The following is an 11,850-nucleotide window of genomic DNA, read 5'->3' on the forward strand; positions in this document are numbered from 1 at the left end:
AGTCGTATCGCTATAACATTAGGTACAAGAAGCCTTCGAGTTCGTGCGACAGTGGATATGTGTAGCTGACTCGTGTAATGTCATCGATGGCGGTAATGTAGACTAGTGGGGTTTCCGGATGGGGGAATGGCTAGCCTTGGAGCCTATGCGCACATGTGAGATATGGGGGAATACTCAGTGTTCGCTGATATCATGAGATTGATTTTATGCTTTTTGGGGTCGGGCATTATGACGCATTCGCGGGCGGGTCGATGGAATTCAGTGAGGGAGAATTGGGACGGCTAAGGTGTACTGGCAGAATCACAACACACACAGCGCGATCACGTCAATGCCATCGGCTAGTCTTTGAAGTTGAACAATTCATCATTCATGTATACATATTCGACAAGCTCTCGGCTCGTAATATACTATCATCATTTAATCTGCGCCAGCTCTTGCCAGCCGATTCCCTCTCTCCACCCTCGTGCTGTGTGCTACTCATGACTACATTGCACGCTTAGTACACGTAGAAGGTCATGTTCTCGCTATCCTGCTCCCTGAGCTTCTTGTTCTTGCGGGTAAAGAGAATCTTCGCCACCCACGCCAATAGCGCAGTCATAATGGAGAACGCAGCCGAGGAACTAAGCGCAATGATGTAGCGGGGTTCGTCGGACTTGGGCCATAGGTATGGTGTCCTATTATCCATATTAGCAACTGGTTCTTTGAGGTGATGAAGAAGAGGTAGAAGGGGAACTTACCAGATAAACGAAGCGTTCATAACCGTCGTCACGATACCGATAGCAACAGCCTTCTTCTCAGGCGTCTGACCGCATGTCGATCCACACCAACCCAGGATGAGCGAATTAACACCATAAGTGCCAATGGTGAAGATGATCATAGCGACGTAACGACCCGCAGTACCGATCTCAGCACAAGCCAGTCCAAAGCCAAAGGTAGCAACGGCTTTGGAAATAGTAATGTGCCAAGTGCGCTCGTTAAACTTTCCAGAAGACCAGGACACGGCGATGGTAACGACACCGGCGATGAGGTAAGGCGGGCATGTCAGAACAAGGGTGATAGTTTTGCTAAACCCAAGCGTCTGGACAACGGTGGGGAAGAAGTTCTTGAATCCGTTGGCGGCAAGATGCATGTGAGCCATGAAAGCGAAGATCCAGACCATGGGGTCCTTGCCCGCTTGGCGGAAACCAGCCCAGACGGAAGTCTCGCCCTTGTTGCCGACGGTGTCGAGGGCCATGCGGTTGGTGGCTAGGTCGCGCTCTTCTTGTGTGAGCCACCATGTGTTGTGCGTGAAATCTGGAAGCAGGAAAAAACCGACCACGGCGATGACAAAGGTGACAGCACCCTGGAGTATAAACAGCCAACGCCATCCCGTGATACCAGCGACGTCGCCGAGACCGTGGAAGATGCCTGCGGCGATGAGGCCGGCGAAGGCGGTCGCGAGGATGTTTCCGGTGTAGAGGATGGCAATGCGGGTGGCGACTTCCTTGCGGGTGTAGAACATGGAGAGCAGGTAGACAGCACCGGGGTAGTAGGGGGCTTCTGTTACACCGAGGAAGAAGCGGGTTAGAAGGAGACCGGTGAAGTCCTTGGAAAGAGCTGTCAGGGCGGAGACGACGGCCCAGAGCATCATGCAGCAGCCCATGTAGCGCGATGGACGGGTTCGGTTGAGGAACATGTTACTGGGAATTTGGCCAAGGAGGTATCCGACGAAGAGAATGCTCACGCAGGTTTGGTACTGCTCGCTGGTGAGGTTGAGATCCTCTTCGAGGTCGTCGAGGCGGGCCAGTGCAATGGCATTGCGGTCTAGACAGAGCGATGTGTAAGCAAGTGCTTCCAAAAAGATCACTGTGAGAGAGGAGTGACATACCAAGGTAATTGAGCCAGTACATGCTCCACAACATGGGCATAATCCATCGGTCGAGCTTCTTGACAAGCGCAATCTCTCGGGGATCAGTCTTCTCGTAAGCACCAGAGTAATCCACCTTGCCGACAATGGGCACAGGCTTCATGAGCTCTTCATCCCGAGTCATTGTCTGCTCGAGCATGACGACATCGTTCTTCTTCTCAGACATGATGGGTGGTGTTCAAAGAACCTCTCTGAAAAGATAAGAGTATGAGGTGTAAAGGGTGTGGGTAAGACGCCCGTTGGATCACCGAAGCCTGAGCTGGTTGATCTGGGGAAATCAACAATCCGGGGGACGTGGAGTAGCACTCTTATACACCTCCATCCCCGCCCTCAGCGTCGCACGAGTGCGGTGGATCCCATACTTCGCCCCAGATCCTTCTCTACAAGCGATGTTCCGGAATCACACGACAATTGTCTAGGTACCTCCGCGCATGCATGCCTTCCAAGACATGGTAAGCGCGCTTCTTCCGGCCGCCTTGGACACACTTGAGGCTGAATGGCGCTGGGGGAACGGGGTCGCGGGGTCCCCGAAGGCAAGTCTGCCCGCTTGCTTGGTCTTGGAGCCTGACTATCATTGTGCGTTCTGCCGAATCGCGAACATGCAAACGTGCGGCACACAAGCTCGCAGGGCGTACCCTAGGTGCTGGGCGTGCTTAGTGCCAGGTTGGCTTTGCCGCCTCCGGCGGTTTTTTGGCAAGGACAGGTATGTCGGAGCCGGTAGTCGGTGGTCTCGTGTTTGGTCTAGTGGTGCCCGCATCGTGAACTTTGCAGTTCAGCGGGGAGTACGCGCTCACGTAGCATTGGTGCAACCTTCCGCGGGGGGTGTAGCACTCTGGCGTAGAGTTGAGTCTTCCAACATGCGATCCCTTGCTCTTCTTTCTCCCCAGTCCGTCCTGGCTGACGTCGCAATGAGGACACGAAATACGGTTACTCGTCCCAGGAAGGTAACCCGCAAAATACCAAGACTCTTTCCTAACATGAACGTCGCATTGATACTCCGAGCTCACTACTCGTGACTGGTTCCGGTGAGGAGCCCAGCCCCGACCCTGGAGTCTTCGTGGTCTTGTCGCAGAGAAAAGGCACATTGGCAAGCCACCGAAATCTTGGTGTTGCGCCATGTCGCGCGAGGTCAAGTGTTTTCATAGCTTGTCAGTCGAGGCCAACGTCGCACATGGGCCTAGGCCAAGGGGGCCGAGACAGGTCCAAGATCTTGAGCATGCGCTGCATTGCGGGGAAACTAGATGGCGTGCACGCTTGTCGCACGGATGGGGTGTTAGACGCGGTCTTTCGGTGCGTGGTTTATGGGTCCCACCAGGTTTCTGGATGACACAAGTCCGCGGTGGGATTGGTTTGCGGTTTAGCCTGAGGCTTCGTCTCGAGGCCGCTGCTGAGGAGAAGGAGCTAAAAGTCTTTCCGCTGTGGATTCGGCCAATCAACACGGAGCCAAGTCAGTCCGCCGGGCCTTCATCGTCTTGGCCATCATCCAACAAAGGAATATCCCACAGCTTTGCTTGGTTTCTCCACGGGGCAGACCGGGTTCGTCTTTCGGTACTTGGTGATGCTAAACAATGAGACGCCGCGTTGATGGTTCTTGGTAAATGGCTAGTTGCCGTCTAAGCGGTGCGGCTGGTATGCAGCGGTGCCTCATCCGAGCCTGTGCCATGGAAGGATCACAGTGGAGATCGTTTAGGCCATGTGCTCAAGAGAATTTGTCGGGTCGTCCTCGTGCTTCACGGCCGTGTTCACCTGGTGGGCGGGTGCGATAGCGAAGGAAGTTGGCCAACGGATCGCGAAAACGTCCACTACCCCATGGGGTTGTGGAGCGAAACGGTTTACCAGCACTTTGGAAACCTTCTGGTGCGTTGTCGATCACTGCTACCACGAGGTCGTCTGGAAGCAGCGACCAAAGGTGGACGTCCAAGTGTTGCTTGCCGCGATAACGACCACCACGACGGCGAGTACACCACTACTTATAACGTTACTCACGGAAAAGTATCCGTACACTGCTGTCAGGTGCCCAACCGAGGTATTGTGCGCCTATTGACAGCAAGCGGGGACCTTCTGAACGTCAAGGCCGCCTGCTGCGCATCGTGGGCTGTGCTACCAATGAAGAAAGTCTAAGTACGAGAAATTACCAAAGTACAACAAGCATATCTACGGATACGATCTATTCAAGACTCGCAAATCAAAACGCTAACCGAAATGTCCAGGTCTCAAACCCACGCCTTCAGCTCCTTCTCAGTCCACTCCCACAACCCCTTCGCCAACGCCCGATCCCTCCCCAGCTTCGTACTCGGCGTCGTCTTCACACCCACCGGCTCATAATAAGCTCCATTGACCAAGCTCTCCTTCTTGGTAGTAGCCGCCCAAGTCTGGTTATACGCACCCTGTTCCGTGTCGAGCCAATTTCCCCCAGAGATGATATTCACAACCTGACGATCCATAAAGTTCGTGCTCGCGAAAAGGTCCGTCTTGATAAAGCCAGGATGCACCGCCACAGACGTGATACTCGGGTGATGAGCAGCCAGTTCAGTAGCGTAAAGCAGATTGGCTAACTTGGACTGGCCGTAACAGACCCATTTGTTGAAGCTGAAGAAGGAACCGTAGTTTGCGCCTTTGGTCTTGAGCTTTGAGAACTCGATGCCGGTGGAAGGTACGTTTTGTTTGTAAGCTACGGATGAGAGGTTGACGATGCGGACGTCGGCGTTTGGTTGCGATGCGGTGTCGAGCATGACAGGTAAGAGCAGCTTCATGAGTAGCGCGTGGCCGAGGTGGTTTGTTGCGAATTGGATTTCGTAGCCATATTTGCTTACGTCGTTAGGTACGGCCATGATACCTGCGTTGCACATCAGGACGTCGAGGCGATCGGACGACGACAAGAATTGTTTGGCGGCAGATTGGACGGATGCGAGACTCGCGAGGTCGCACTCGATGAAGGTAACTTTGGTGGAGGGTGAGGCCATGGCGATCTTGGAGATGAGTTCGTTGGCGCGAGCTTTGTTGCGACCGCTGAAGTAGATGTGCGCAGGGTTGTGAGATGCGAGAAAAGATATGGATGACGCTCCAAGACCTGTGGTGCCTGTAATGGTTATTGGGCTGCCAGATCGGACGTAAAGGACGCCACATACCACCAGTGATCAGGAACACTCGGCCAGACTGGTCGGGAATATCGGATGCGGGGTTGAACTTGATGTTGGACATTATGTCGAGAGGATCTGTTCAAGGTAGTAAGTTCGTTCGACTTGGTGTGATAGGGTTGTGGAGTTGTTGGAAAGCTTGAGATGCTGAACAACATCCGTCGCAGCCTGCTATCTATATACCCCATCTCTTGCGCCTCCATATCTGTATGGCTGGCCTTATGTGAGATGTGCGGAGGATAATTGGCATGATGTTGCCAGTGTTCCGGATCTCTATGCGAGGGATGTGGCTTCAACGTCATCGACGGGCATAGCTACGGCCGTTGCTGCTAGCGAAGCGCCACTGCTTGCAACCGCGCCCTAACATTGCGCCGACTCACTCAAGCATTAACTTCCGTCTCCGCGCATTAAGTACGAGAGGTCCTAGATCGACTTGCGATCGCCACTGCTATTTTGCTGCGTCTCATTTTCCTCGTCTCTTCCTTCATGTGGTATTTATAGCAGGCAGAAGCAGAGGCTGACAGCTGCAAGCCACCCAGGCATCAACAACGAATCACATCAAAACGGTCAAACAAGCTTCGATGTCCACACGAAGGTCGATCATACCCCCGAATCTATACAGAGCCATTCCGCGGCGGTTGTGTCTTTCTTCGAGAACAGGGAGGCTAGGTGCGGGAGGGCAGAATAGTAGCGACTAGAGATGGGATAGATAAACAAGTAGAAGCAAAGCAAGGGTGTTGTTTACGAAGAAGCAGTATTCGATCAAACAAGAAGAAGAGCGGGTTGAAAAGCGTTAGAAGGGAGTGCTAGATGGGAAGGCTAGTAAGGCGAAGACAATAAGTCAACACAAATTGCAAAATAAAGCCCTCGGGAGCAAAGTCTTATCTATCGTTCTCCAATCTCTTCCATATCCATAATCATCTACACACGCCCCTTCCTACAGCCTTGTTCTCGCTTTAGACCTCAATACCGAGATAGCCATCGCGAAACTTCATCCCTAGAACAGCGTTATCTGAACCCAACTTACAAATTACGCCACACCGCTATATAACAGCAACATAATAGCTACATGCCTGCTCTACCTTCCTCGCTCTCCGCAGAGTGCACTCATCCTATATCCAGCGCGAACCGGAAGGCTTAGGAAGGTACACAAAAACTAGAGCATGGAGTCGTAAAGCGAAGATGTAAATAAGAGTTTCGCCAGGCCTAGTTAAATCAAGAAAGATAACAAAAGACCAGCAACAAGGGTGTTGTTTATGAGATTACTAGGGCGTAGGATAGTCGTCTGGTAGATGTAGAAGTTACATGTAACATCCTGGCCACTACAAGTTGTACTCGCTCAACTCTACCAGCCTTGCTCACATTCCAAAGTACAATGTCGGATCTTCTTGAAGCACATTATCTCATAAATACAGTGCGTAATTCTTGCCCAGGTGCGTTCAAAGGTACCAACATCCACGGCTAGCCCTTCCCCCATCCGGTAAACCGCACTAGTCCGCATAGTACCACCACACGCGAAATTAGGCAGACGCGCAACAGCGGACCTCCGCTTCTGGATCTGAGCCATTTTCGTGCGGCTGAAGATGACATTTCAAAGCTATGGGGTCAGGGTCCTTTAGATATGACGAATCACATTCAGCAAATCGGTCGTTGGGGGCGGGAGCTACTCGAGGCGGATGCATTGAGGGCTCAGTTGGGATGGTGGGAGGCTAGAGAGGAGGGTATATAGTTGGATTGCGCCGTGAGCGACGGAGAAGGAACTAGCTACGTATGTTTTGCAGTTTTGCGTATATGGAGCTGATAGTCTCGTTGCCTGCGCGGCTGGCTTCCGAACAGTCCGAGAGAAAGAGATAGAGAAGGGATGAGAAAGATGGGGTTGTACTCCGTAACGCCTGAGCTATGCTTTTTGTGTCCTGGGTATGCCATTCTGCGGACAGATATCAAGTGGAAAGGAAGAAGTATGAGAAGGAGAAGAGCAATTGGGAAGAGAAAGAAAGACGAGAGAAGTGGGAACTAACGGTAAGAGATGGGGTGAAGCCCATCAAACATCCCCCATCGCCCTCAGTACCGGCGCGGTTCAGGTGGCCTCGGCACTCTCGCATGCTGCGCGCGATGCCTCCTGCCATCCCTCTCGCGCCTACTTCCATTCATCTCAACGAAATTCCCCGGCGGATGCGTCAAATTGTGATTCCCACCCTTCAACTCCTTCAGATCCTCACTATCGATCAACCTTCTCTGCCACAGGTATTCAAACAGCCGGAAGTCCGGTCGCGACGTCCGCAACGTCTGCCCGCGCATCGTGTGTTCGTACGCCAAATGCTCCATACGCATTTTCCATGCCTGCCTCCCCTGATCACACGTCACTTCCCAGTCGCACAGCGGGCATTGGGCCGTCAGCGGTGGTTCCTCGCCGCGGAAGTGCGCGTGGCAGTGTGTTTCCCACTCTTCTTTGTTCTGCGAGACGTAGTTGCAGTTCAGAAACCAGAACGCGCATTCGTAGACGGGGGAGCGGAAGTGTGCGGGCGGTATCTCCAACACGCCGTTGTTGTCTTCGAGGAGCGGGACGCCAGACAGTTGGCTGACGAGGCCGGTGCTTATGCTTGTTTCGGTGGGTGTGGCGTCGGTGATATCGGTGATGCATGAGCGGAGTGAAGGAGGGTTGTGGGTTGGGTTGTGCTGGTGGAGGAGAGCCCCAGGAGCCATCGACGATAACGAACCGCTCTTGATTGTGCTCCCGGTCGCACGCAGTAGATGCTCTGTATCCGTCTGAGGAAGCCCTTGCAGGTACTCCTCGGAGAAAAGGACTAGTCGCGCGGAAACGTCGGGCTGTTGGACCCAGTCGTCGAGCGGGCGGGTCAAGACGCGATTATTATTATTGTAGTGTCTGAGGGCGGCGGCCAGCGACATGCTCGCGGTGGGACTGGCGGGGTGGGCTGCTGTGGCGCACGGGGGATCAGCCTCAGCCTCGTAGGCAGATTCATTGGAGAGAAGGCTGAAGACAGCCTTGCGAACGACGGCATTGCATGCAAGCGAATCAGAACTCACTGGGTGGTCGCGAGGGCGTCGTATCTTCGCCCGGCATGGTGGAGTGTTGGCGATGCTAGCAGGAAGGGTAGGGCTTAGCGTGTCGACTCCCGCTCGCTGTCTGTGGGGTTAATCCGTTTAATGTCAAGACTTTGAACTGACCTGTTCAGTCACTATGAAATGGCGTCCTTGTATCTCAAGCGAAGGGGTCTATCGGGGCAGCTGGACCGCAGCACAAATACTTGCAGACTTGCGGCTCTGCGGTAGTGACGAGATACCGGACATGACCCCGCTGCCCACCCTCTTTACGCACCACTTCATACACCAAGGTCTGAACTACTCGCCAGACTATCCGCTGTTGCGCCACGCCGATACTCGACGACCCGCTGTACCGTTGAGGAGGCGGATTGATTGGAGCGGTAAGGTGCATACGGACGGCTGCCAACAGAAGCGGGGCGGTGCCCGTCCAGCGAACACCCTCCCCACGCTTCTGCCGACCGCTTGTTTGGCACTGAACGGGTTCAACCAGTATGGCGGAGTGTCGGTGTGTGGTATCTTGCTTGTGGGCGGCTAATAGTCATGGTGGCTCGATGTGTTCAGGCTACTGCACGTTCGTCTGCACTTTGATAGAGTGCCGTCCAGGGCATGTGACGATGAGATCATCCCCGTGGGATGTTCGCACTTTATGGCCATATCGAATACAGATTTCGTCCTAGATGCAGTGGGAGTACGTATACCAAAGGAAACAGAGCTATCCTCCATCAACTCTAGAAGAGACGACGGATCGCATGTCTTCGTCATTGTCTATTATGCATGCCACACACCAGAATGAAGCGGATAGTGCCGAGCACATTGACTCATGGCTGTAGCTTCTAAGGCTGTCTTGCACCTGGACGCGACTGTCCTTAGGTTGCGCAACCGCTAACACTCTAGTCGAGATGTGGTCGCAATCAGATGCTGTCTACCTCGGTTCAAACAGTAGTATCTCGTTGGTATCATGTCTCGACGATGCATCGCCTAAGGCTTGCTAATGCTATAGTCTTTTAATATTATATAAGATACTACTTATTAGTTAAGAATATATATTAGTAAATTTTACCTTTAGCTACTTAGCTATAACTTATTATTAAGTATTAAGTAGAAATCTAAATCTTAAGTAGTAATACTTATAGCTTAAAGAGCTACTAATTTTAAAGAAGTAAGAACTATTACTAGTACTCTAAAAAATATATAACTAAATTTTTTACCTACTTTTAGAAGTATAGTATTAAGTAAGTAAGCTAAAGCTTAAAGTCTTAGTACTACTACTTTTAAGATAGTTAAAGCTTTTAAATTTTTTAGACTAGCTAAAAAGCTATTCTAATACTAAATACTTTATAAAAAGATTATAATATAATTATATATACTTATTAGCTTATAACTAATAAAGTAATATATTTTAAAGCTTTATAGTTAAGATATATATACTAAAATTTTAGTAAAAGTATACTTTTTTTATTTTTTATACTTATATAATAATAATTATTAGATTCTAGCTCTAAAGAGTTTAGACTAACTTAGCACTAGCTATAAATACCTTAGAATCGCTATTATAGCTTAGTAGCAATTTGTCTCTAGTCTTTTTAGAATAATATATCTAATTATAGTCTAATATTATATATCTAGTATTTAACTAACTTTATTATTTAATAATAATATTTAAAACTCTAAAGATTAAAGACGTAAGTAGCTTATATTTAATACTAAACACTACGTTACTATATTATTCTAAATAATTTATAAGTTTTCTAGATAATTATAAGTTTATATAAAACTAATCTCTTACTAGTTATATTATCTTACTATCTTACTAAGAAGCTTTACTAAGTTACCTTATTATTACTATATTAATTACTTTTTATATAACTATATTACTATTATAAAAATTATATAAGCTTCTTTATATTTATTAAAAAAGAAATTATTAAAAAAGCTATTTTAAAAGCTATTCTAGTAACTATAGAATAAGATACTATCTATGTAATAAAAAATATAATCTAAGCTTTCTACTCTAAATATATATATTTTAGAGCTATTAATATTTCTATTAATATTTTTATTAATATTTCTATTATTCTAAAGAGTTATCTAGCTAGAGTAAAGCTATTTATTATTTTTTCTTTATCTTTACTTTTAAGAAGCTTACTAAGAAGATATATAATATATTCTATAAATACTATTATTATATTTCTAAGAGCTAAGTAAAGAATTATCTTATTAATAAGCTAATTAAGAAAAAGCTATTAATTATAATTACTATTTATATCTATAACTTTATATATAGAGTAAAGCTAAGAATAAAGCTTCTACTATCTCTATATATAGAGTAAACTATACTCTAGTAATATAGTACTATCTCTAGAATTCTTAGTATAGATAATAAAAAATAGAAGATAAAAGATTTAGTATTTATAGCTTATCTTTTCTTACTTAATACTATTACTTAGATAGATACTATAGTTATATATTATAGTTACTTTAAATAAAATCTATTTACTAGTAGTTATTATATTAATATTACTAGAGAATAGAGATAAAGTTATAATTAATAGCTAAGAATAGATATAGTAAGTTTTATTAGTAGTATTTCTATATACTATATATTATATTATTTTTAGTTATTTCTAGTTATAGTATATATTATAGACTAGCCTTAAAGTATAGCTATAATAAGTATTAGTAAAGATATTATATTTCTTAGAAAGAAAGCTTATAGTAAGCCTTACTTTATATACTAAGCTAAGGCTTAGGTAAAGTCTAAGCTTATTATATACTCTTTATAGTACTTATAAAATTTTATATAATTTACTATTATAAGCTAAAAAATACTCTATATAGAACTAATACTTAAGAATAAAGCTAAGTATTCTTAACTATAATAGTAGAAGTAAAGTACTACGTAACTCTTATAGCTTAAAAGTAGTAATAATAAAATATAAAAAATAACTTCTATAATAAGTTCTTTATATAAATATCTTAAGAGTAAGATAAATATATAATAATACTACTATAGCTAGTACTAGAAAACTCTATAGCCTATAGCGCACGCGCTATAGTAGTTATATATATAAGTTATAGTAGTAGAGTATATAGCTAGTACGCCTATATTACTAAGATACTATTAGCTAAGTAAGTCTATATAAAAATCTTTTTAGACTATATATAATAATATACTACTATATATATATTACTATAATATACTTATATAACCTTTACTACGCTACTTTATCTATACTTTTACTACTCTAATTATACTCTATATTAGCGCTGCACTATTACTATAGCGTATCTAATAGTACTTAATAGTAGCTATAGCTTAGCTTTAGATAAAGAGCTTTTTAGTTACTTTCTAAGTAATTCTTTTAGTAACTCTATACTAAGCTATAAAGCTAATAGTAGAATTATATATAAAAGATAAACTATTAATAGATTTAAAGTAGATAGTAATAGTAATAAAAAGAATTTTATTCTAGTAGAAATAGATTTTAACGTACTATATCTTTTTTATATTAAGTTTACTAGAAATTATAAAACTATTTAGCGCTACTTATATAGTAAAGATAAGTTTTAGATCTAGAAGTTTACTATTATAGTACTACTAATATACTATTTAGAGATTACTTATTAAACTTACTTATATAAAAAGCTATACTATAAGTATATTAATAACTTTCTTACTACTAATAAAGAGCTCTAAGTTCTTTTCTATTAGTAGTTTAAACTAGTATATTATAGTATTAATAA

The 11,850-nt window shown here is 45.5% G+C and overlaps 3 protein-coding genes across 3 annotated transcripts; all 3 read right to left on the bottom strand.

Annotated features, from left to right (window-relative positions):
* Positions 1-496: 496 nt before the first annotated feature.
* On the bottom strand, positions 497-2,072 carry J4E79_011818 (uncharacterized protein; the record flags this gene model as incomplete). The annotated part of the gene is made up of 3 exons (XM_049360646.1): positions 497-674; positions 738-1,803; positions 1,868-2,072. The coding sequence occupies 3 exons, from the start codon at positions 2,070-2,072 to the stop codon at positions 497-499; spliced, it is 1,449 nt and encodes a 482-aa protein (XP_049204906.1).
* A 2,047-nt stretch (positions 2,073-4,119) lies between these two features.
* Positions 4,120-5,107, bottom strand: J4E79_011819 (uncharacterized protein; the record flags this gene model as incomplete). The annotated part of the gene is made up of 2 exons (XM_049360647.1): positions 4,120-4,985; positions 5,035-5,107. 2 exons carry the CDS (start codon positions 5,105-5,107, stop codon positions 4,120-4,122), a joined length of 939 nt encoding a protein of 312 aa, XP_049204907.1.
* Positions 5,108-7,104: 1,997 nt separating this feature from the next.
* Positions 7,105-7,950, bottom strand: J4E79_011820 (uncharacterized protein; the record flags this gene model as incomplete). The annotated part of the gene is made up of 1 exon (XM_049360648.1): positions 7,105-7,950. The coding sequence occupies one exon, from the start codon at positions 7,948-7,950 to the stop codon at positions 7,105-7,107; it is 846 nt and encodes a 281-aa protein (XP_049204908.1).
* Between the last annotated feature and the right edge of the window lie 3,900 nt (positions 7,951-11,850).

The sequence above is a fragment of the Alternaria viburni genome (genome assembly GCF_023758015.1).
Source record: "Alternaria viburni strain BMP 2772 chromosome Unknown scaffold_57, whole genome shotgun sequence".
Lineage (NCBI taxonomy): Eukaryota > Fungi > Ascomycota > Dothideomycetes > Pleosporales > Pleosporaceae > Alternaria > Alternaria viburni.